The sequence below is a fragment of the Podarcis cretensis genome, assembly GCF_951804945.1.
Source record: "Podarcis cretensis genome assembly, chromosome: 8".
NCBI classification, from domain to species: Eukaryota; Metazoa; Chordata; class Lepidosauria; order Squamata; family Lacertidae; genus Podarcis; species Podarcis cretensis.
In genome coordinates, this window is record NC_137177.1 from 21724130 (window position 1) to 21751001 (window position 26872).

Genomic DNA, 26872 nt, shown 5'->3' on the forward strand with positions numbered 1-26872 from the left:
GCCCGTCCCCCGCCGATGTGGTCAGCGGCTGCGGGGTCACGTGATTCGTTGCCTACGCGCGGTGGGGCCGGGTGCAGATGGCGGACGCCGAGGCTGACGCGGCCCTGCAGCCAGAAATGCCCCGGTTGGCCGCCGGCCTCAGCTCTCGGCTCCGGCAGCTGCAGGCGGAGCTCAGCGAGCAGGGGGTGGGCGAGGGCTCGTCGGGCGCCTATTGCCGGGACTTCTGTCAGGTGAGCGGGGCGGGCCTGGCGCGAGGGCGGTTATTGGGGGGGGGGCGGAGGAGGGCGCGCGCGCGGGGCGGTTGGAGGGGGGGAGGGTCAGGCTCGGCCGCTGGAGGAGGTTTGGGGCGCCGAGGCCCCGCGGAGGAGGAGGAGGAGGAGGAGGCTGAGGCGCAGGGGGCGGCGGCGGCGGCGAGCCGTTGCCTGGCGCTGGGGAGGCGGGGCCGAGGGACCGTCTCTGTTGGGAGGCTCCGCCGACGCCGCTTCCCGTTTCTTCGGGCTTCGCGGGAGGTTCGGGTTCCGGGACCCGATGGCTGTCTCTTCTCGGGGGGCTCCCTCCCTTCTCCGCGCCCGCTGGTGTTTTCGGCGCGCTCTCCCCGCCCCGCCGCCTCTTTTTGTGGCAGCGCCGGAATTGATGGAGGAAGAGGAGCAGTCGGTTAAACGGGAGCGGGGGGGGGCTTCTTTAAACGAAATCCATGACACCCCTCCCTCCTTCCGCGGACTTTTTCTCTTTTCCTCGCAGATCTTTGCACGTACACCAAGTTCTCTTTCGCCGTAGCTTTCTAACAGCCGTAGTTGAGGGGGTTATCTCCCTACACTTTGAGGATCTTTGTTTATATGTTCCTCTTCCTTGTCAATAAAAATGTTAATCTGGATCTCTGCTTCCGATGGGGCTATGTTCAGTATCTTGTATTAGTCTGCCCAAAGATGAGGCCTTGCTTCAGGAGCTCCCAAAGATTAGATGTGTGGTTGCCAGAGACAGGGCCCTTTCTGTGGTGGCTTCCTACTTCTGAAATCTCCACTCCCAACGTATTTGCCTGGCTCCTATTTCTGTGGTTTGCTAAAGCCTTTTAATAGTAAACAATAACTTACAGTATTTTCTCTGGGTTACTTACTGTTCCGATAGTGTGGATTGAGTATAATATGGCTTGATTCTTATTTTTCTATTTGCTTTGAGTTTTTGTAAGCAACTGTGAATGCCAGTTCACCTTTTCAATACAAAAACCTGTATTGACATCTTGGATGTCAGTCACTTTGTACGGTGTTCTGAATCGAATAGTCCTATTGATATGACTTTATTTTAAAATGGAGTTCCAATTCTTTTTCCAACTCATATTGCAATAGACTTTGTATGTTAGATATAGTTTTGGGTTGAAAGTATCAACAAAGTGTTTATACAAACATGAACATGCCACATTAAATATAATGGCCACATGGTTTCCATTACAAGCTTGCAACAGGTTAGATAATATTTTCAGGTAGCTTTGTTGGATGTCAGTGTAGAAAGAAAGATTTGATGCTTGGAAATGATCAAAGGGTTGAGAAAGATTTGTGAATTAGTGAGTATGGGTTATCCATTGAAGTCGAGTGGGTAGCTTCCAGAGTCAACATTTTGGTGGTCCCCAAATTCCTTAGACATGTTTTCCTGCTTAAAGCTCTGTTACATTTTCACTGTCAGATGAAGACCATCCAGTTCTTCTTTGGGTTTGATGATTTTATGCAAAGGTTGGGTATGGATCATACAAAACGGTAACTTAATATTTTGGATAAAAGTGTTCACCCATTTGTTGTATAAATGGATTGAGATAATGTCCAATGTTGTTACGATTAAGAAGAACCATCTAAGAGTAATTTGGAAGAACACCACCACCCCTGCTGACATGAACCGCTCATAGCACTAGCACAGGGAGGCAAACCACAGTGGAGGGAGCCCTTTGATATTGATTTAGATGGTACCTTCTATGCATTTGGTGCTTTAGAAAAAATAAGAGTACAGTTTTGCCATGCAAAAATAGATAGGGGGAGGGAAATGGTGGCATGTAAAAACAGGGCCAAGAAGATGCAGTTATTTCAGTTATGCATTTATTTAGGCTTAAGTTTCATTGAGCAGGCTTTTGGGACTAGGGCAGCCATGAGTCTTGCCTGTGCTGATTGGGACTGGTGGAAGTTTTAAATCTCAATAGCATCTGGAGAATGGCAGGTTAGCCACCACTGGGCTATAGGGTTCTAAAGGCTTCAGCTGACACCATGAGTGCTTGGAATAGCTGCTTTTAGTGTCCACCAGGTCCTGCAATACTAAAACATCCTGGTCACTTTGTGTTGATCTGAACCATTGACATATAGAAGGATTGGAGCACAGAAAATTGTGCATGCCACATGGCCTCCAGAAATGGGTGATGGTTTATATTGTCAGCTTGGTTCATCAAGTAGACACATGGGTTTTAAAGAGTTGTAAACTAATAATTCTTCTAGGCTGCCTTGACTTGTACGGAAACAGGTGACATTTGAAATTTAGTTCAAAGCTCAGAAAATGTAATTGTGTTGGATTAGCCTAAAGAGAAGTGATTGTGTTGATGTCCCAGTGAAAATGAGATCTTTACTGCCTTGACAATTCAGCTTAATGATAACCTTTTATTTTCCATGTTTGCATCTTATTTTTTTTTTGTATGTCCTACAACTTTTATTAAAACATAATTTTAGGTATTCAGTACTAGATTTAACAGAATGGTTGAGTTGTTATATTTCTAGATGAGATGCTGCTGCACCTTAGGACAATGAATCACTTTCAAGCCTTCCTGCTTTCAATACATGAACCTACTAGCTTTTGATGGAATATCACATCCATGTTTATATTGTGTGCTGTGGTGTTTGATATAACAGCAACAGGGCTGTTATAAATCCATGTAGGAATACAAAAATGATAAATGACTGCATTCAGTTAAGTTTACTCTGTCGTTAATAGATTAAAGTTATTCTTTTCAGATCTACTCCAAGGGAGACTAAAATTAGTACAACCTAGAGCAGGCATCCCCAAACTTGGCCCTCCAGATGTTTTGGGACTACAACTCCCACCATCCCTAGCAAACAGGACCAGTGGTCAGGGATGATGGGAATTGTAGTCCCAAAACATCTGGAGGGCCGAGTTTGGGGATGCCTAACCTAGAGGGTTTTGTAGCAACTTGAAGATAAACAAATTTAGTCTAGACTCAAGTTCATGCAGGTGTATGGAATCTCTCTGCTATGTGAAATGCAAAAGTACAATATGTGACAATTCACTCAAGTGATCGTTAACAACATTGACCTGCAGATAAACTTGCAATGCAGTGCCACCAACCTAAAGATTTGTGGGGGAGTTGTGTTTTGAGGTCAATGGCATGACCATGGGTACTCTCCTATCCCAACAATATGCAAACATATTGATGGCTTCTTCAATTTCTGTCCTAAAATATCTTGTTTCTGCTGTACCAGCCTAACACAGCTATCCTTCTGTATTTCCACCTTGAGATACAAGTAGCTCTCTATTGCAATGTTTCCCAAAATTCTGCTTGCTGAAGCACACCTTTTCTGATTTCAGCTGGAGACATGTTTTACTCATAAATCCCAAAATGTTTTCCTTTTTACATTTTGTAAGGGTAATAGCTACCCATCCCATATCATAGAATCATAGAGTTGGAAGGCATCCTGAGGATCATCTAGTCTATCCCCTGCAATACAGGAATCTTCACTAAAGCATCCATGACAGATGACCATCCAACCTCTACTTAAAAACCTCCAAGGAAGGGGGAGTCCACCATCTTTCAAGGGCGCCTGCTCTACTGACAAACAGCTCTTACTGTCAGAAGGTTCTTCCTGCTGATGTCGGAATCTCCACTTGAATCCATTGGTTTGGGTCCTACCCTCTGGAGCAGAAGAAAGCAAGCTTGCTCCATCTTCCATGTGAAAGTCCCTTAGATATTTGAAGATGGCTATCCTCTTCTCTCGGTCTCTTTTCCAGACTAAACATACCCAGCTCCCTCAACCATTCCTCATAAGGCTTGGTTTCCAGAGCCTTGACCATCTTTGTTTTTCACCTTCCATATTGTTAATATCCTTCTTACATTGTGACATTCAGAACTGGACACAGTACTTAAGGTGTGGTCTGACCAAGGCAGAATAGAGTGGGACTGTACCTTCCCTTAATAAGAGACTAGAATCGTGTTGATGCAGTCTTGCCTAGCATTCTTTCTTCTTCTTTTTGCTGCTGCTGCATCAAACTCATGTGGTCTACTAAAACCCCTAGATTCTTTTAACATGTACTGCTGGCAAGCCAAACGCTCCCCAGTTGGTTATTCCTGCCTAAGTGCAGAACCTTGTATGTTTCTGTGTAAGTTGCTGATCTGATCATGCCTCTTCATTGGAGGGTGGCAAACCAAGGACAAAGACACACCTGGCATCCTTCTCAAAGGAAGACAATTCTTTTAAATTTATGCATCTAAATATAATTAAAGAACTCAGTTGCATCCCCATCCTGTGAGTATCAACTCACAGTATGAGGGTGTCCTTTGCAAAGTCTCTGCTGGTGGACCCCCTCTGATGCTTGTGCAATCAGCAGCACACATAGTGCTCCAATTCACCAAGCACCAAAATTCACCAAGCACCAACCCCATTTTGCACCTGGCTGTCGGTCAGTTGCGACCAAGTGAAGATGCCAGGGTGCCAGAATGGTGCCTGATGTCTCCACCATCTGGAGGTGCATGCCTGGGAGTCCTTGGATCTTGCCTGTTTTCGCACACTATCAATACATCCTAAAGAATTTTCTGTCCATTGTATTTCATCTGCACAATCAGAATGAATTTCAGGAAGCAAAAAGTTGTATTGGAAAACACAACTTTTGAGCTGTCTGGCCCCAAAATGGCAACAGCATTCTGCTCTGGTGACTGTAACTCTAGTTTAAGCTGCTATTCTGTGCTTAGCTTAAATATCTTGAGTTTCTAACACTGCCAATGAGTACTTGGTAGCTACTCATTATGTCAGCGGCTGGGACCTCAGCAGCTTTCCAACTTTGCTGTGAGCTTAGTTGAATCTGGATACAACTGATTTATGCAGGCCGAACAGAGGCTGATTGGAGGACAAGGCCATAACAAGTGACTATGGGGAGACACTTGGCACTTGCTATAGTGCTCATGTCCTGCTTGTGGACTTCCTATAGACATCTTTTTGGCCACTGCGAGGACAGAATTTTGGACTAGATAAGCCTCTGAGAACTGCTCTTAAGTTCAGTGAGATTGTATTTGGGGCTCATGGACTCTTCTGTTTGGTTTTCTGTGGCATGCTGTGTGAGAGTCTCCACTCTTATTTAAAGTCTTCCTTACCTGTTGATAGTGTTGCACAGTTTGTGGGAATGGCTTAGTTTTATCTTTACAGGAATTGGGGATGCAACCATGTAAAGTATGAATTGAGCAGATGAGAAGTCAACAAGCAGTAGGATATCAGGTGAAGAAGCTAGGGGTGCAGGTGATGGTTGCTTTAAAATCCTTCCCATTCATGAGAAAGGATTGACTTGGTTCTTGATGTATCCTCAGGGCAAATGCTTGATTGTACATAAACCCAACAAATAAAATTACCAAACTCAAGTAAAAGCACCAACCAAAGAGAACAAGAAAGATGGAAGGAACTTGAGAAAGCTTTCATGAAGTGGGAGAACTGATGATCCTGGAAAAAACTAGTAGCAGAAAAATATGTCACATTTCTTTTCAAAGGGCAGATTTTTACAAATTGAGAAAATCACAAACTGTGTCATGAACAAAAAGTATGCAAAAGTGTGTGTGTGTGTGTGTGTGTGTGTGTGTGGTGGGGTACTATTAAATAGGAAAAGGGACACACTGTTAAATACGAAAGTGAATTCTGTTCTAGTGATCTGACTGTAGAAATGGGCAAACTCTACAAAACTGTAAGTTATACAGTTAAATGATGCATCACTTATACTTTATCAGTGCCAGAACTAATTCCAACTAGTGGGAGATGTTTGAACTGACATAATTACATGGAAAGACAGCTTGCAAGCAATTGCCTCCAAGAATTTCACGATCACCACTGTTGAAATGCAACAGTATTTCTAGTTCCACTTGTATATGATGCTCTTATCTATTAATGCTTCTCACCTCTTTTCTTAATGCGATTCCTCCATTGCAAGGAGTTTGACTAGATGTCCCCCAGGATGCCTCCCAATGCTACAATTCTATGATCACTTTTGCTTGTTTCAGTACAGATAGGTTGTATCTTTTGTAAGAGCCAGATGTGTTCTGTACCAGTTAGTTCCTCCATTTGAACATATCCCTAGAACATTGTATTTCACCTCTTTATAATTTTGTACGGTACCTTCTGTTGAGACACAGTGTCAAGGCATATGTATGGAATGTCAAAAGTAATAGTTCATGCCATTCCAGCATGCTTAAGTCTTCTAGAATCACAAATATGGATTTGGGCAAAATGATTTTCTAGTTAATGCACTCAACAAATCTTTGTGGAAATAAGTATTGCTGGGGATAGCAAGATCTGTGGAGCATATGCCACTCTTCCTTGCTGCAACCCTAAGATTTTCCAGAATCCAATTTCTGATGATCACATTGGCCCATTTGTTTCATTGACACACAGAAATAGGGCATTGGGTGTTAGTAGCCGAGTGTAGCACTTTGCATAAAGCTGTGATTATTGCTGGTGAGGTGCTGGGTGTGACAGGGAAGTTCTGTGATGCTGCATACATGTACAAACTTACAGAATAAATGTGTTTAAGAAGTATAATCAGAAAGCCTTCTAATTATGAACCTCCTAATTATGAAGTATTGAGTTGACCCTAGCTGTTGACAGGCAGCAGGAACTATATTCCGATATTCATGAAAGCTCACCTGCTGTAGATCTTGGCTTTTTATTTATTACTTGACTCACTAGGATGATCTGAGATAGTATGCAAGCAATTGACTACTCTGTGTATGCGAGTGCGCGCATGAGTGGTTTGGGTATTTTTTGCCCCTTTACTCCATAAACTTATGACTAGATAAAAAGCCTTTCTGTTTGCTTTAGCTCATATAAAGGAGAAAGCTAAAATAAGATTCCACCATTTTTTAAAAATAATCATGGGAAAGATTGGTGTTCAGACTAATGAAAGAACATGGCCAAATACTTGAATAGTCTGGTTAAACAAGACAGTGAGCTTAAGTACATTTATAGCTATACAAATGTAAGAATATTTAGCTATGATATTTGATAATTCATTGAGAACTGCTTGTGGTTACAAGAGGCTGGAAAAAGAGTAAAATACAAGCATTTAAATTTAACTTCCACTATTCAAGCTGCTAGCAGTTGGTAGACACAATCTTGCAGCTTTCCCTTTTGCACTGGTGGTGAAAAGCACTATACTGGGGCGACTGTAGTTCTCTAGAAGTAGTAGTAGTAATAATAATAATAATAATAATAATAATAATAATAATAATTATTCATTATTTATACCCCACCCATCTGGCTGGGCTTCCCCAGGATTGAAACAGCTTAAAACATCCTGAAATTTTGCCCACCTGGCTTCTTCAGAGAGCTTGGATGAATGTAATTAGGCCCACAGAGTGAAGTGGATTGAAACAATTGAGTAGTCAGGTACCAAGTTTAGGTGAGCCCAAGGTTTTGAGCATGCCTACAGGGTTTTTGATTTAGAACAGCAGATCCCCATGTGGAATTGCAAATTGCGCTGGAAAGCACTTACTGGTTTGCCATGTGACTGCAGTGGCTTATAGCTGAAGAAACAGAAGCCCAAAGTCCCCTTCGACATGCAGAACTCACGCAAAAAACATGCCAGCAACTTCCCAGGGCAGTGTTGTCAAGCAGTAAGCAAATGCCATTTGAGGATAGGTTCACAGGAAAAGGAAAACAAAGACAGCAAAAGACTTGGAAAGTTAATGATTCATCTCTGCCAAGTTCTAATATGCCCATTTGGATTATCAAGTTAAAACTGATGTAACAAGAGAAATTGAAAGGATTAGTGAGTATGTAAGTAAAGCACATGGAACACTGAGGGTGTTATTCTTATCAATATTGTGCACTGTAGAAAGGTGTGTTTCTCAAGCAGTGTTCAGAATTCAGATCCATGTCAGTACCTGTCAGAGGTATTGATGAAAAATATGGTTTGATTTATTGTCACACTGGAAGCTTTCTAGCTAGTTATTTTTTGTTTTATTTACCTTTGTCACCTAAATTAACTTAGTGCAAAGGATTAAAAAAGGGGTTTCCTATCAGCTCAATGAGGTCAAATGCCAATTTATAGTTCATTTGTATTTGTATTAAAAGTGCTCTTCCTATGGGGGGGGGGGTTGAAAGGAGGTTATAATAAACCTGTTTTAGGAAGACTTTAGTTCAAAGTTAAAAATGTAAGCATTACACTAGGCCAGGGTAGGTAATGATCCATATCTCCTCACCTCCCAAAACTGACTTGGAATAGGTCAGTAGGAACACATATCTGTCTGTCACCTGATGTCTTAATGTTTTGAGGTGATTGAGCAATCTCATTTGAACTTTGGCAGGTGCTAGTCAATTGATGCTGGGGATGTACCTTCAAAGAGGTAGGCAGGGCTCGTATCTGTAACCATTCCTTTGACATTTCTGTAGAGAAAGAGGTTTGGATGCAAAGCACTTCTTCCAGCAACATACATCCAAGCCACTTTCTCCAGTTCCATCTGCTGCAGTATGAAGTTCCCAGTGGGAACTCCCTAGTGCTCCTAATCTCATAGTGCTCTCTTCTAATCAGCTGGTAGTTGGGGCCTCAAAGTGCCTGAAAATCCCTTTTTGGCCTGGAGAATGACTTTACCTGCTGCACACCTGATCTTTTGGATATCAGATGATGTCACCAATGTTATACTACATAGAACAGGTGGACGTGGCTTTGGCCTGTAATTAGGCCAGTGAACCAAAGTTTTCACACTCTGTTTAGGCCATGAGTTCTTAGTGAAACTTAGAAAATAATTTTGAAAGACTGTTCAGGTGGTTCACATGTCATAGCAAGCCATAGCTAGTTTTTAGCTATGGCTTGCTTTGGCACGCAGACTGGCCATTGTTAAAATGCTGTAGAGGCCCATTAATTTTGTTTAGTCATGAGAAATACCGTATTTTTTGCTCTATAAGACTCACTTTTTCCCTCCTAAAAGGTAAGGGGAAATGTGTGTGCGTCTTATGGAACGAATGCAGGCTGCACAGCTATCCCAGAAGCAAGAGGGATTGCTGCTTTCACTGTGCAGCGATCCCTCTTGCTGTTCTGGCTTCTGAGATTCAGAAATTTTTTTTTCTTGTTTTTCTCCTCCAAAAACTAGGTGCGTCTTGTGGCCTGGTGCGTCTTATAGAGCGAAAAATACGGTAATACTATGTAAGACTGAGCTCAAGGTGAGACTGGCTGCATCAGCACTTCACCTGACTTGACTCTTGGTACATTATAACAGCTGTGGTAAAATTCTAAAAGATTAACTTGTTGAAATGATTCCTTATAATGTTTTGATCCTTATAATGTTTTGATTGTTAAGAACTTGGTCTAGTTATTTGTCAGTATAGTTCTTCTGCTGAGCCACAAGAGTTGGTGTATTTTTTTCACTGGAAGATTAACACCTCTTGGTTTGCTAAATGCTGGGCTGTGAAAACCTGCCTGAAGCTATGTGAGGGATTTGGATGTTGAAGTTGCAGGGATGTGATTTCTTCCTTCTGCTTCCCCTGACAACACACTGATTGACTTAACTACTTCACAAGCTGTTACTAAGCACAGAAAGGGAGGAAGACAGAGATGCTATTGGTTCTGCAGCTGCTTTTAATGAAAGAAAAATATTTTGGGAAAACCTGATCATGGATTTTCCACATTCGCCTAGTTTGGCCCTTCTTTTTCAGGGTCTTCCTGAAAGGTGTATGCAATGCATAGCTCAGTCCTGCTGATAGCCGCACTGTATTTGACAGAAACCCTGCATAGACTGCACCACTGGTTGTGAGCATAAACATGTATTATGCTCTTGTGAATGGGTTTCGCATGTGCCACTATATGCTTGGTGAACGTGATCCTCCCAAGAAAAAGAAAGAAAGAAAGAAAGAAAGAGATTACCTTGTAGGGAAATGTGATGGATGTTAAATCGTACCCACAAGATGTGAATACAAATTTTCATTGTGAGGGTATGTAAAGACTGTTCTGAGTGCAGGTGCTGTGTCTACAAAAGGCTGTAGATAAAACCTGCTAGTTCATGAGCTTATACTCCACTGCTATCATATAGCAGTTCTTTCAGGAGCTGCATTCTTGAAAGTCCATAAATAATACTAATTAGTATTAGCAGTTTTGCTTTAGGAGGAAGGCAAAAAAGAGTAGAGTGGCAGGTTGCCATTTCTTTGTTTTTTCTTTTGAGAAAAGTTGGAAAGCATAATATCCTCAGCATAGAATTATAACATTGCCTTGAAATAGCTTAATCAGAGTTGAGAACAAATATTACCGCATTACATCTTTTCATTTATAGACGTTGCTACAATATGCTGACAATCCGGGTGCTTCGGAGCATGTTCTGCCTTTCTTGGAAGTGTATCAAGTCGCCATTCAGAGCTTTGCCAATGCCCGACCTTACTTGACTACCGAATGTGAAGAAGTTCTTCTGGTAATTGGCAGGCTAGTGTTGTAAGTACATTTGGGACATGGCTTTTTAACAGAAAAGAGAATTTGATCAAGAGCAGAGATTTTCAAATTACTGTGCCCACCTGTCCGATATTGAAAATAGCATTCCCTGTATCAACAAATCAGGGTGCCTGTTTGCATACATCCTTGTGTGGGGGAAGGTCATTACCAAAGGTGAAAATAACTATTCTGTATTTTCAAAAAGGCAGTGGAAGTTGGAATGCTCTCCTCACATCTCTGGCATGCAGACACCCCACTTTGTTGTAGGAAATTGTGGGGTCCATATACTGACAGCAAAGCATGGGGCAGTAGTGTGAGGCTGCAGTCTCTTGGGCAGCGGGGCGGATAAAAATCAATGATTTTTTCATTTTTTAAAAAAAAAGTCAGATTTTTTAAATTTAAATCTTTTTTTTATTTATATTGGAAATTTTTATTTAAATCGGAATTTTTAAAATAAAATGCTTTTGGAGGAAAAATCTTTCTAAACATAGTTTTCTATTTAAGTTACATTATAGTCCAAAGGCTATTCATCAGGAAATAAGGATTTGTTTTTAATTATGTAGCATGAGGCTTTATATGCAATGTTTAATTATTCTTTTTTTGATAAATGAATTCCATTAACCCATTCACAATGTCATGCTCTTCCAGAGGTTTCTGTAAGATTATTTGGGGGCATTTTTTCTAACGAGAAGATATTATCACAGATGCTTGTTTAGCAGCTCTCAGAAGTGTGAATTTGTGTCTGCACAGATAACATGCTTTTTTTTCACAGAAAAATGTTATAAAATAAACATACAGAGTTGAGGAAAAAACCTTAATCCCATTGTTCCTTTGCAAATTTATATACACAGAATCAACCCCTTACCACTTAAATTCCAAGAGGTTCAATGAATAGATTGTTTGGAGTGGAATAGACCTGCACAAGTAGCTAAGTGTGAAGCAGTAAAACTGAAAGTGCAGAATACTCCGCAAGTCTTGGGATCTTTGTGTAATAATTGTGCAAGTCAGTTGCATGTCTGTGCAACTCAGACTTGAGGCAAGTGCTGAAGGCGCTTCAGGGCTTGCAACCAATCCCACTGGGTTCCAACAACTGCGCTAACATTTAACTGTACAGAATACAGCACCTGAATGTAGAAGCAAATCCAAAGGGGTAGTGGTGGAAATAGTAACTGGGATCTTCAAGTCTGTGGCGAGATCTTGAAGTGCTTGCCAGTCAACTAATCAGGGTTCACTGGTTCCAGACTCTTCTTTCCAGGGCTCGTCTGACATTGTCCAAACAATAAAGTCTGTACCTGGAACTTCAGTCCTGCAGGAATCCCTGAAGTTCTCTGCTCCAATCCTTGGTTCCCCTTTTCCAGCTTTCCACCAGTCTGTTTCTCCTCGGCCTGTTCTTTCTGCAAGCCTGTTCCAACCTAAGCCTTCTCCTCTAGAAGTCACTTCTCCTCTAGAAAAAGGAAGGCCAGCCTCTCCAAAACTAGGCCCGCTGGGAGATATAGTCCCTCTGAGGTTCCATTACATTTGTATTTATAGCCTGAGATTTATTGCAGTATTCTCTCTCTAGAGGAGAAAACTCAGTCTTGGGGGGGGGGGTTGTACTAAAACTCAGTCTTAAGTTTTTTAAAAATTGTTTAACCACATCAGTTAACAAACATGGATACATATGCTATAATGTTATTGTTTTAGTTAAATAAATTGTTTAAATGGAAGGAAATGGTTATTTTTCTTGTTCCAATAAGTGCAGCAGAAAAGTTGTCGAAATATAGTTAACTTATTAAACCTCACATTAATTTCATAATTATCTGTCTATGTATTTCTTAAGAGTATAACCAAATCAGTAATTTTTGATATAACTGTAAAAGCTATTCTGAAAATTTATTATTCCAAAAATGAAAGCTTCATCTGGTTGTAAATATTAAGATTATACCAGCAAGAATAAGTCTTTCTGTAAAAAAGTGATTGGAATCAAGTCTTACTGACTAGTGATTTAAATCAGATCCACCCTGATGGGCAGGGAGTTTGGCATGGAGACCTGTTGCTTCTCTTTAACTTGAGACCCAAAGGATTGGGGGGGGGGGGAGTTGGCTGGGAGGATGTACACCCTATGATGTGTATCCTCCAGGGCCAATGCCACCTCACTTTCAGGATCCATTCTGTGACAAAGGTTACTCCCCTCCCTTTTAGCTTAAGTGATCAGGAGGTGGAGGGGAACTCTGCTGAGAGCATGCGTAACTGCTAGGATTTTACCAATCTGTTTCCTCAATTTAGGACAATGGGAAGCACCAGAGACTGTGCGGTGTAGTGGATAGAGAGCTGCACTTGAATCAGGGAGACTTAATCTGTCTCACAGGGTTATTGTGATTGGGGGAGGGAAATGTATAACCCTGTATACACTGACCTGAAGAACGGTGGAATGCAAGTTTAAATTATGTGTAGAGAAATAAGCATTATTGTGAAATTGTAAATGGCATAGATCATGCCATCTTCTCCCCACGCTGCATCTTAGTGAATCTTGAGCCTATCTACTTTTTTCCCTGGGCTACATATATTATAAACAGTACTTCTTTGGAACTCGGTACCTGAAAATTCAAAATGTGAATGAATCTGCAAGACCATTATTATGCATCACATTGGTCAAAGATGCTGTTAAGAATAAGCTGCCAATACAGCCTGAAAATCATTCAGTGCTATAATTCCAACTAAATATTGTTACAGTGCATCTATCTTGAATTCTTCTCATGGGAAACAGCATCGCTGCTAGTAGCAATTGTTATGCTGCTTAACAGCTTCAGCTCTTTTCTACTATGTTTTCACATTCATTTGACCTAGAGAGATTATAAACAGAGGTACAAAATGACCCAACGTGCTACTTCCTTAATGGTGGTCCTAATTAGCTTGGTTCTGTGATTTATTTATTTCAGGAGCTGTTTTGAACTACTGCTTTCTGTGCCTGAAAGTGAGGAGCAGTCTGAACCATTGTTAAGACTGTTTCAGTCTATACAGGCAAGTATTTTTCATCTCTATTCTACAGAGGACCCTGTTTCAACAGTTTGCATCTAGAAATATATATTTTCAAATTATAACTAAGTAGGCTGTGGTATTTGTGGTAGTTCTTTAGTTGAATCCAGTATAAAATGGGAATAAATACATTATGATTAAGTATACCTTACCTGGATGTCTTATATGAATTTTAGTTCTTCATACAGCCTTTAATATATAGTGAGGTTGTAAGCATCCTTTTGTAACTTTTTATGTGATAGAAGAGTGCTCCAGTAGTGCAATATCCCCTGTCTCGCATTGGGAGTAGAGGTTTGGGGAGACTTCTTTTAAAAGGAGGAATGTCTGCTAGAAGGGAACAATGCACAGCCTTCAGAGAATTAAATGGAGATAGTCAAATGTACCATTAAATAACACTATGGTGACATATAGGACAAAGCTTTAATGGCTAAAGTAATCTACTTTATCAGACTAGGAGAACAGCACAAGACAGCATATTTTCAGGCAAGAACGGACTAATTTCATTGATTATTGTAGGAGATATGGATGGTTACCCACTGCATGTTATGAATTCACCATGTTTTGATGTAAGGAAGGCTATGTTACTCTGGGCTACTTGCTGTATAATTATATAGTGAAATTTCTATTACATAAACTTGTAGGCATGATCTCAACATGACTAACTGTAAGATACCTTCGTTTGTATCTACTCCTTTTTCCAAGCTATGTACCTCATACTAGAAATGGAATAAAAAAACCCTCCTCTAAATATGATGGTGGGGGACACATTAACAAAGCCAAAGATATTCAGTGGATCTGCTCTGAGTTCATTGGATATTACCTGGTGTAATTAAATGCTGGAAAAATGCCGTATTTCTGCAGCCTTTTCTTACAGCCTTGTGTAGTGATCCCAACTGAGATCTTGGAAATGTAGGAATTTATATAACAGTAATAATAAGAATAATTTATTACTTGTACCACGCCCATCAAACTGGGTTGTCCCAGCCACTCTGGGCGGCCTCCAACAGAATATAAAGAACACAAAATACACCAGACATTAAAAGCTTCCCAATAGATGTCTAAGGAAGGTTGTCTAAGGAAGGTTTATCTCTTTCTCCAACATAGGATTCCCATAATGCTTTACTTAAATTTGGAGACAATAGCCTCGAAACACTGGCTGAGATTTCAAAGGAAGGTGTATGGAAGAATCCAGTTCTCTTAAATATTATATCACAGCAGCCTGTAGAAGCAGAAGAAGGTAAGATCTTGAGACTTGTACCTCAAATGAGAATCCCATTACTGTGCCACTGTTATGATGTGAGCAGTAGCTAGTCTTTCACACTGAAACATTTTGCTCCTAAAGAACTGAGCAAGATGATAGGTGTTCCTCAACTGCTGCTGTGAAGAGCATGCAGAGCTTTACCATGAATCCTGAGATGTCATTTTCACTCTTCCAGTCCTGTAGCATTCCCTTATCTGCTAGCTTTCCTTGGCCTAGATTCTAGGGTGAAGAAGAGTACCTGGCCCTAGTACCGGCTTCTTGTTCGTTCTTTCCCAACGCTGTGGTCATACCCCTTTTATTACATATGGCTGTTGTTCGTTACCTGCTGTGAAACTGCTCATATAATAAGATTTGAGGGTTTTATTCAAAGAACCATAAAGCACAGGGAGAAAATATTTTTGAGCTGTTCCAGGAACTCTTGCACAAGAGCTACTGGAAGACAGTGCTGCACCACAATGTGTTGGGTTGCATTATAGTATGAGAAGCAAAAGCAGAATCTTGTGGTGTCTTAGACTAGCAGATTTTATTATGACACAAACTATAGTCTCCTACATCAGATAGAAACATGAGGAATATTGAATTAGGAAAATACTGAATGTAGTGTATGGTCTTTAGTGCAGGCAGTAAAAGAAGCCTTTGGAGTCTGAAGAACTTCTGGGTTTTCTCCTACAGTGCTGTGGACAGGAAATGTTTTCCACTAGTGTAAGAGCACCTTTTAGATCCAGCATTTAGATCGTTGTGAAGTTTTTCTGAATGAATCTTGTTAATAGAGTTGAGGAATTCCCGAGTATTTATGCCACGCACCCTTGCTTATAATGGGTCATTCACAGGTTACTGTTTCTCTGTAGAACTGCAAACTCAAACCCACCATAGATCATTTCCAACTGTTTTCATTACAGGCTACAACCATTTTAGGTGCGTCCAATTGATAAGCAGTCGCCAATGCGCAGGTTCTTTTTGGATCTGGAAGAGGGCAGAATGGGGGCAGGGCAGGGTGTACCAGGCTAGGGCTTATACTTGCTCAGGGTGGAAACAACCCCCATGTGAAATGGTCACCGCCTGTACTTGGGGATAAAAGTGAGGCAAGATGAGAGTCCTTTGCTGGTTGGGAGTCTTTGCCTTAACCAAAAACTTTCTCCCCTTCCACCTCCCCCCAATGAATATGTAGTTTAAATTCTAAAGAGTTTCAGGAATTCTAGAACAGAAGGCCATGAAATAGGCTGTTAGATGCCAGCCACTGGCATACATTACTGCTTGAGCTAAATTCTGGTGATAAATAGTGTGTGCAAAAATATTTTCCACTTCTTTTCTAGTCAACAAACTGATTAAACAAGAAGGACCAGTCTTTATGCAGATGCGAATAAAATACTTGATGAAAACAAACCGCCTTCGGCAAGCTGCTTCCCTATCCAAACTGTGCAAAGAGTCCACGGAAATTTCAAATACATTGCCATTTCTCCAAGCTTACATCACTTGCTTGTGTTCCATGCTTCCAACTGAAGAATCTATCAAAGAGGTGAATGGGCAAGCTTAATTGTGCTTTGTATTTCTAAAATGTATTGTTTTATTGCTCTGGAAGTTTTTACCACAACAGTAGTTCCAAAGCTACTTCCAGACCAATAAAATATTGGTGATATATAAATATTAATAATAAAGCAAAGATATTTGCTGCGGAGAGACGGAGCAGAGGATTCACGTCTAGAAGTCACCCTCTGCTGATACAAAGTAACATTCGAATTTTATTTAATGGATACAGTGGTACCTTGGGTTAAGTACTTAATTCGTTCAGGAGGTCCGTTCTTAACCTGAAGCACCACTTTAGCTAATGGGGCCTCCTGCTGCCGCCATGCCGCCAGAGTACGATTTCTGTTCTCATCCTGAAGCAAAGTTCTTAACCCGAGGTCCTATTTCTGGGTTAGCGGTGTAACCTGAAGTGTATGTAACCCAAGGTACCACTGTATTTAAAATCCTGTTCAAAGCAGCTAATAACAGTTTAAAACCCCACAGTGAGTGAACCATAGAAAGACTATTTAAGAAACAAGCCATTAAAAATAAAACAATGTAGCTCTCGCCAATAAAGCAGTACAATATTACATCTGAACTGCATTGATTTTAGGTGCTTTTAGCACTTCAAGTAACAAGAGCTGGGCTATGCCTTGGTTGACAATATGGACTTTAACACAGCTACTGTAGTGGCACAAACTACTGATTGCAGAAGGATAGAAAAGTCTTCCTGAAAGTATCTTTGTGTGTGCAAAGTGGTCTTGAATGAAACTATTTACAATAGAATTCTTCTGGATTTTTATTTTTGAAAGATTGCAAAGGTGGACTGCAAAGAGGTCCTGGATATGATATGTAATCTGGAAGCTGAAGGTCAAGATAGTACTGCATTCATTCTTTGTACAACATACCTCACGCAGCAGCTTCAAAATGGAAATGTGTACTGCTCTTGGTAAGTACTATGTCCAGATATTATTTTCAAATGCATGTATTTGCTATTCTGGCTCACTTAGGCCATTGAAGTAGCTCACATTAAAGAAAATGTTTCATTCTATATGAATGAAATTTATTTCTTAAAAACGAAGTATTTATATTTGTTAAACATTACAGTTGTGTGAGCCCATCTCTTCCATTTTTCAAGAACCTCTAGAGGCTGAACAAACTAATGTTAGACACAGAGAACATCAGATAATCATCCAAACTACAATGTGGAGGATCCAGAATGAGCAGTAGGGAGCATTTGAAACTATAATTTCAAAACATGGTTTCCCTCTCAGCCAGAAATGGAATCCAATGATGATCTCTGCTTTGAGGGATTTCTGCTCTCCTTGTTCTTGTTTTCTCAAACTGTGGAGGTTTAACTGAATGCAGGCAATTATATGAAGAAGCATATATTCCAAAAGCAATCCTGTGTTTTTTTTACATTTAATTTATTCTTTACCCAAATTAATGCTCCAAATTAACGTCATCTTAGAAATAGGCTGTCCATCAGTAATGTTGATGCTTGGAAACATGCTTGACAAGGATTTACAGATGTTAAATATTACCCAAAAAATCAGGAATGGTTAGATATAATAAGCTTAGATTGGATATAAAATAGAAGATACTCTTGTTAGAACAGTGTTTGATGAGGGTGGAAAAATAAATCCTCGAAGAGAGGGTTGTTTCTATCTCAAGACCATGGGGAGCCATCCGGTGTCTTCAGGATGTTGCTGGACTCCATCTGCCATCATCCCTAGCCGGGAATGAAGGGAGCTGGAGTCCAGTAAAAACCAGAGGTCATTGTGTCAGCTATCACAGCTCAGGACCCCCATTTAAGGTCAAGTATGAGACATGGGGGCGGGGGGGGGGAGGGAGGAAGAGACAAGAAACCTCAGAGGTGCACTGAAAGTCATTTATTTGGTTTCACTTAGTTGTATGCCTTAGCTAAAGAAATTATGCTTGGTATAACTTTTCAGACGATCTCTTTCCTTTTTTCTTATCTTGGCCTTCTAGTTTCTCAGTATTGCTTCTAGCATTCTGCACGTTCATGTTTAAACCATTGTTAAGCTTGACTACTGGATCTCTAACTAAGCATTTGTCCTAAACTTTCTCCATAGGGAACTGACTTTATTTTGGAGCAAACTACAAAAAAGAATTGACCCATCTTTAGATTCCTTTCTGGAGCGCTGCCGGCAGTTTGGCATCATCGCTAGGACATTGCAACACTTGTTCTTCCTAATTAGAGTCATACAAGCTGAAGTAAGTGCCTGTTTGGGAAGCAGTTTATCACAGAATTAACCTATGTACTTTCAGCAGAAAACAAAAATTCAGTAGCTTTTGGGTGCACCCTGTTGTTGGCTACCCTGGGAAGACATAATTGATGGCTGCCTTGTGTCATTCTGATGGCTGAGCACATGACAAGTTGAACACCTGAACTTCACAGCAGCAAGTCAGACTAGATCTCTGGCCTTTTAACTTGCACTTTTCTTCCCTTTCACTTGCTTCAGCCAAGTACATTTCTTGCCCTTTATGTCTTCTTCCTGTTGGAGTTCCTGCTGATTCAGGCTGCCTATTTTCTGTTTTAGATAAGGAGTACTTGCATAGTGGAATTTCCTATCTTCCAAGGCTTCATATTCTAGTCCTTAGAGGACATTGGCACACAGTAGATTCAACTCTGCTTTTACTCTATTGCTGTATTGATGTTGCTCTTTTTGCTGTATGACTGATGTTTCTTCAGCGCCTCTATCTAAAAAGACAAAGGGAGTAATTCAGCAGCAAAACTTTTGAGTGGAAATAGGAAGTGATAAGGAATAGTATAGAAGCAAAGAAGTTGAAAAATCCTTGCCATTGTGCAACAGAAGACAATCTACAAGTAGATATCTTGATTTGATGCGGTTTTCAAACACACACACACACACACACACACTCATTCTCTCTCTTTATACAGTTATACCTTGGAAGTCAAATGGAATCTGTTCCGGAAGTCTGCTCGACTTCCAAAACGGTTCGGAAACCAAGGTGTGGCTTCCGATCGGCTGCAGGAAGCTCCTGCAGCTGATCAGAAGCCACGGACGTTGCGACGGATGTTAGGTTCCAAAGAACATTTGCAAACTGGAACAGTCACTTCTGGGTTTGCGGCGTTCAGGAGCCAAAATGTTCGACTTGCAAGGTGTTCGACTTCCAAGGTACCACTGTGTATATATATCTGAAACAGATATATAAATCTGCCTCAGAATTCCAAGTATACTTAGTTCCTAAAAACATGGGAATGACTTTCACAAAATTGTGTGTATTTGCTGCCACAAAGTGTCTTTTATGCTTGAAACTGCTCAAAAAGAAGCTGGATGGGGCTATGGTCTAATCTAAAACATCTGCAGGCCGCCAAGTTGGCAAATTCTACTCTGGCAATGCCTAACATGCCGGTAAAAAGAATCCCTACTATAGTAGAGTGGTTAGACTATCAGGATGGCAACAGAGACCGAAATCCAAATCCCTACTTATCCATTAAGCTTAACTGGGGATAGGGTCAGTCATTATTTCTTAGCCTGATCTACCTTACAGAGTTGTTGTAAAGATAATATGTGCACCAGTGAACTTCATGGCAGAATTAAGTAACAAATATGACTGGTGCCTTCTTTAAGTAAAATCTCAGTGTGTTTTTTGGGGTAAAACATTGAAGTTGATTGAAATAAGAAATGCCAGAGTATGTATCTATATATATCTCTCTAATCCAGGCGTGGGGAACCTGTGGCCATCCTAATGTTTCTGAATTACAACTCTTACCATCCCTGGCCATCGGCCATGCTTGCTGGTGTTAATGGGAGTCCAGCAACATCTGGAGGGGCACGGGTTACTCAAATCTGTAATTGCTTCAGGATTGAGAGGGATAGCTCAGTCGGTAGAGCGTGAGACTTATCTCAGATTTGTGGGTTCAAGCCCCACATTGGGCAGATGACCCTTGTCCCTTCCAACTCTAGAGTTCTATGAAAACTTGTCCATATATCTTGTCCAGTTTTTTCAGTTGTGTTTCCTTTGTCTTTAAGAGATGTCCCTGGGGGCTAAATTAACATCTGACTTGTGCTCTCTTCTTTCCTATAGGCAGAAGAAGCAGGCCTTATTGTGTCTGTCTTGTTATGTGTGAGAGCCTTACAGCTCCGATCAAATGAAAATGATGACATGAAGACCTCTGTATGCAAAACAATTGCATGCCTTCTACCGGAAGACCTTGAAGTAAGAAGAGCATGCCAGCTCACTGAATACTTACTTGAGCCAAGCGAGGAAAGATACAGTCTACTAGAAGAGCTCTACTTGCAGCCAGATCAAAAATTGGATGAAGAAAATGCAGCAGTTCCAAACTCCCTCCGTTGTGAGCTACTGTTGGCTTTAAAGGCGTATTGGCCATTTGATCCAGAATTTTGGGACTGGAAAACTCTGAAGCGACACTGTCTCAAATTGTTAGGAAAAGAAGTTTCTGAGTCAGAGGATGATCTGAGTTGCAATGAGATGTTGTTCAATGAAACCGAACTGTTGGATGGTCTCCTAAGCGATTGCGAAGATAATAATTTTGAAGGTCAAGATATAATAAATCAGCCTAAAGAGAGGGTGAGAGTTAAAAAGCCAATTGGATCCTCAGAAAGGTACCAGAGGTGGCTTCAGTACAAATTTTTCTGTGTTATTTGCAAAAGGGAATGTATAGAGGCCAGAATACTTCACCATTCTAAGATGCATATGGAAGATGGCATTTATACATGCCCAGTGTGTATAAAAAAGTTCAAGAGGAAGGATGTCTTTGTGACGCATGTGATGGAACATGTAAAAATGCCTCCTAGTAGAAAATACCGTAGTAAGAAGAAGTTGCTGTTGAAGAAAGAGAGGTTGGCAAAGAGCAGTCTAGCCAGAATTGCTTCTGTAGGCCTTGGAGAAAACCAACCACTCAAAATAACACAGTGTGAACAACCCAGACTCAACACACAGGATTTTGTCACGTTTAGTAAGCTAGAAAACTGCCACTTGCAGGACAGGGACTTGTACCCATGCCCAGGCACGGATTGCTCCAAAGTGTTTAAGCAATTCAAGTACTTAAGTGTTCACTTGAAAGCAGAACACCAAAACAATGATCAAAATGCAATGCACTACTTGGACATGAAAAACAGGCGTGAGAAGTGTGCATACTGCAGGCGGCATTTTGTTTCGGCTTTCCATCTACAGGAGCATGAACAAGTGCACAGTGGCCCTCAGCCGTACATGTGTGTGTCGGTGGGCTGCTATGCTAGGTTTGGATCAGTGAATGAGCTGCTCCATCACAAGCAACAGCATGACGATCTGCGTTATAAATGTGAGCTCAGTGGCTGTAACATTGTTTTCAGTGACTTGGGGCAGCTCTACCACCATGAAGCCCAGCATTTTAGGGATGCTTCCTACGCATGCAACTTCAGTGGTTGTAAAAAATTTTACTATTCCAAAACTGAGTTTACAAATCACCTGTCGATGCATATGTCAAATGGTGAAATAAAGGAGATGCAGATTAAGCACGAGGAAAATGTTTCTGGGGACAGTCTTACTTGCCTTTCAGATTTGGAAGTGTTTGAACAAAAAGGTCCTTCTGATCTGCATGAGAGTCTTAATTTGCCTTCGGGATCTACAAATTCAGAGGGAATCCAGCAGGTTAAGCAAGAATCTACAAATTCGGAGGAAACCCAGCAAGTTAAACAAGAAGCTATATCTGATGGAGAGGTGGATGGCAAAAGTAATGGCAGTTTAGGAAGCAATATTGCATCCCTAGCCAGTGAGACTCAGTTGACACCTTTGACTGAAGCAGTGGACTGTGGCCAGGCAACTCCTGGAAGTGATTTACCCCGTGAGAAAGTCTTCCTTCCATCCAATTTAAAAGAGCGGTATTCAAATGTGGCTGTATATTTTGATGGGAAAAGATTTACCTGTGGCTTTGAAGACTGTGGATCAACGTACAAAAATTCAAAGGGCATGCAAAAACATCTTCGAAGGGCTCATCCTTACCATTTCAAACCTAGGAGGAAGCTAGGTCTGAAAACTAAAGATACTACTCAGTACAGTGACAGTCATAATACTGATGGAGATATTAGTCCAGAGCTCATATATCATTCATGTAGAAATACAGACTCTCCAGGCATTATAGATTGTAATACAAGTACTAATAGCAGAAGCTATTTAAATGAAGAACTGTATCCTTCTTCCCCAGAAACTTCCTATTTTGAAGCTTCCAAAGTGTCCAGTTCAGAAGATGCAATGTTGGAACTTCTCCTGGGCTTGAAGCATTTAAGTTTAAAAAATTCCAGTGGTCATATTGGAAATTCTTCCAGGTTGTCACAGTCTCCAAACTCTGAAGATGAATCTACCTCAGACTACTTCCCTGAAGAGCAGCAAGGCAAACTACCAAAACAATACCTTACCCAGTTGGCAGCCAAGCCATTTTTCTGTGAGCGTCAAGGTTGCACATGTGAATTTGTGACCAGGGAAGCGTTGTTGACGCATTATGTTAGAAAACACAATTATTCAAAGGAGACGGTGCTTCAGTTGAACATGTTTCAACATCGGTATTCCCCTTTTAAATGTCATATTTGCCAAAGATCATTTACAAGAAAAACACATCTCCGAGTCCATTATAGAAACAAACATAAACTTGGCAATATGACAGCAACTCAGAAATTACTTGGTAATGAGAGTTTTGAGGATCTGGATGAGAGCGCTGAGGATATGCTGAATGATACCATGGGTTCAATGTCTGATTTCTATGCCAATACAGAGGAAGAACTTGATGACCAAGCTAATCTGGCTGAAGAAGAGCAGTGTCATTCAAAGAAAGATGAGCTTAGTTCTGAAACAGATCTGGAGTCTAGCGAAGAAGCAGAAAGTTGTGTAACTGGCAAGCAGACGAAACTGTCTGCTCTGGAAGGCCACCGGAAAGGACTAGAAGCAAGAGAGGGGAGGGGAAGTAAAAGAACAGTTGCCAAAGGAAATTTGTGCTACATTTTGCATAAATACCACAAGCCGTTCCATTGTATTCATAAAAATTGCAACTCTGCATTTACTAATCAGAAAGGTTTGATTCGGCACTACAGAACGGTGCATCAGTATAACAAAGAACAGCTCTGCCTAGAGAAAGACAAAGCGAGAACAAAGAGGGAACTTGCCAAATGTAAAAAAATATTTGTTTGCAAACATAAGGCGTGCAGCAAACGCTTCTTGTGTTCTAAATCGCTTGCTAAGCATTGCAGTGACTTTCATGGCCTGGACCATGTAGAGGATTCCAAAGTGCTTTCTGAAACAGAGTCCGTGAGATTTCCTTGTCACCATCCTCAGTGTCCTGCTGCATTTTATTCCTTCCACAAACTGAAGCATCACCTGATGGAAGAGCATGCTAAGGAAGAGGAAATAAATAAAGAGATTGAAATTCATTGTGACCTTAATGGTTGCAACCGAGTTTTCACAACTTACAGCCGCTATTCTCAACATGTATACTTCCGACACAGTGATTATGATGGGGTCTCGGAAGCTGCCAAAGAAAAACTGGCCCACCTTAAAGATGGACAGGAGCAAAGGTGCTTGAAAGATAAGTGCTTCGGGCATGAAGAGAGCGAGAAGAAGAAACGGATCCATGACAAATCTGAGAAGAAGAATAAAAGCAAAGGAAAGCAGTTATATAACTTCAGAACAAGGGAGGAAGCCCTGCAAATGTGCAGAGACAACTGCAATCAGACACAGTATCCTTGCATGGTTCGGGGGTGTCCCTCTGTAGTAAAACTGGAAAGCAGTATTGTGAGACACTATAAGCGTACCCATCAGATGGCCAGTATTTATATAGAACAACAGTATGAGGAGCTTGTACTATGTGTCGAATGTGGTACTATGATAAATGACCCCTGCTTAGAAGAAAGCCAGGGTTCAAATAAAGAGCTAAACAGTGACTCTAAGCAGGAAGTTACAGTGCACCCTGCATATCAGCGTGAAAATGAAGGGCATCGTGTTCTAAACTCAGACTGCAATCATGATGATAAAAGCAGTAAAAACGGTAGCTCTTGGGGTGACAAGGCCCAGGAGGCTGGTGTCTCTTTGTATCCAGGCACTTTAAAACATATCCACAATCCAAAAACCAGGTGTTTTGTAGAATGTAGTCGATTGGAGTCACCTCGGTATAAAACGGACAACTTGCCTGGAAGTGATGGAAGAGAAAATCCCTCCTACTGTGTGAGGTCAGGTGTACAGCTACAAAGGGAGAAAGATGTAAACGACTGGCAGCGTGCATCAGCACAGCAGAACATTAAAAACCCTCCTCCCCTTTCTGCTACAAAAGATAAGATACAGAGGCAATCTGCGCCAAAGCCGTTTGATTTAAAGTCCTTCAAACCAATGGGGTTTGAGTCTTCCTTTTTAAAATTCATCCAAGAAAGTGAGGAACGAGATGACGATGACGACTCCGAGGATGAATGGGAGCCGCCTGGCCGATATGAATTGGGTGTGGTGGTACAAAAAGAGAAAGACTTCAAAAGGGATGACACACGGGGCAAGACTGCATATGAAACGGTCCCGGCAGCAGCTGTGTCCAAGAAAAACAGCGGCTCCAGAGCTCATGGGCAGCTGAGAGGGATGCAGCCTCTCTTATCCACGGACTCTCCCTCGATCCCTTCCCTGGAAAACCTGAGGGCCATATTGGACAAGGCGTTAACAAAGTGTGGGGACAATGCCTTAAAACAGCTTCATTATTTGCGACCAGTAGTTGTTATTGAAAGACGTACGTTATCCTCGCCTCTCATAGACTTCTTCCCAACAAAAAAAACAGATCACCTTTGTGTGGAAAGTTCATAAATTGTTGTGTTTAATTTAAAAATAGAGAAGGAGGGGAGACTTCTTCCACTTCTGGGGGGGCGGGGATGCTAATTGGTTCAGTGCACATGGTGTTGAAGTTAGATTAGGCTGTTCAATTCCATGAATGTATGACATCTGTCTACAGTATTGGCTGAGTTAATATAGCTCCCCTGTTAAATTAAGAGAGAACAGATATTTTGGTGCTAATTAACAGAATATGGAGCTGGGGGCTTCCTCTTGCAGAGTAAATGTGCATGATTGTATATGGAACAAATACTTAGGGTACCAAGCGGGGGAGGGAGGGGGGAGGGAGGATGGAACTTCTTACTTGACTTGAATGTGCACCTCAGGGTGCTTTGTGTAACATATTGTACACTACAGCATCTTATATTTTTTGAGTTATGAGTTTCAATAAAAATGAATTTTTTTCACCCATTTTGGTTGACTGTACAGCCAGATGTCCATAGCTTAAGACAAATTTTAAACTGAGTGTTGCATGTAGTAATTTTGAATCCTGACACATTACCTGAATGTGGCAGTGTGTTTTATGTCTGACGGGGGTGGAAATGTCAGGGTAGCCTGTTGAACAGGAAATGGGGATTAATAAGAATTGATGTAAAATTTTATAAGGTATGTCAAGAAGGAAATGAGCAACTAGGTAAAGACATGATGCTCCTTTAAACAAATAAGAAATTTCCCGTTATATGGATATTTTTAAAAAATATATATGGAAAAAGACCAAATGTAGGTGGAAAGAACATTGTAATAAACTTTCATTTAGATATATTTTTGGGAAAGCTAATATGCCTAATTATCCCACCATTTTTGTGGCTATCAGTTTTTGGTGTTAAAACATAACAAAACACAGAGCGCATTTGATTCTTCATTTCTTGTGTCTAGTAGTATAATCTTAAAAGTGTATTCTGATGTCTCCTTCTCCTCCTCGCCCCCCTTTCCAAGGAGCTAAGAGCACATAATCAGTTGATCAGTAAGGCATAAAGGATGCTTTATAAGAAAAGTTATGCTGTGTTATCTTCTGTATACGTTTCTAAATTCTTACTATATAGTAAGTATTGTTGGCCACCATTATATTCAGTAACAGTTTTCATATAACAGTTGCATACAGAAAATTGTGTGCTATTTCCCATTAGTGCTGTTTGTTGGAAGGATAAAATGATTCTCAGTTGTTAAAAAAAATTATTATTATGTACAGCTAATACTCTCTTGAGCAACTGAGGCATCCATTATTTTTCCACTTCCCTTTCCTTTGGATGCTGCTTTCTCCTTTTTTGGAATGTTGCAGTTGCATCATTGATTATATAAAGGGACACTGGTAACTATTAATATCTCTTTCCCAATTGCTTCTAATTTAATTTTAATTTTTTGCTTTTAATTTTTTGAATCTTCTGGACAAATGTCCTCTGCCCAGCTTGTGTGATAGCAGCCATGTTAAACACTGTGGGTTATAAGCATAAGTTGGAATAATTTTCTCACTGATTATGAACTGACCGCACTGCATGTTGTGCAACAAAATGTCATATCGATGCCAGTTAGTTATGTTACAAGAACATGAGTGGATTTGCAAGATCAGACCAGATTCTCAAACATGGCCAAGCCACA

The 26872-nt window shown here is 40.9% G+C and overlaps 1 protein-coding gene across 1 annotated transcript; it reads left to right on the forward strand.

Moving 5' to 3' along the window:
- RLF (RLF zinc finger) lies at nt 1-25253 on the forward strand. Its single transcript, XM_079987693.1, is given in 9 exon segments — nt 1-43; nt 46-230; nt 10502-10656; nt 13572-13653; nt 14773-14905; nt 16243-16445; nt 17245-17381; nt 18529-18670; nt 20510-25253. Coding segments are annotated over 9 exon segments (5808 nt in total). The 5' UTR covers nt 1-15; the 3' UTR covers nt 25253.
- Nucleotides 25254-26872: the final 1619 nt, after the last annotated feature.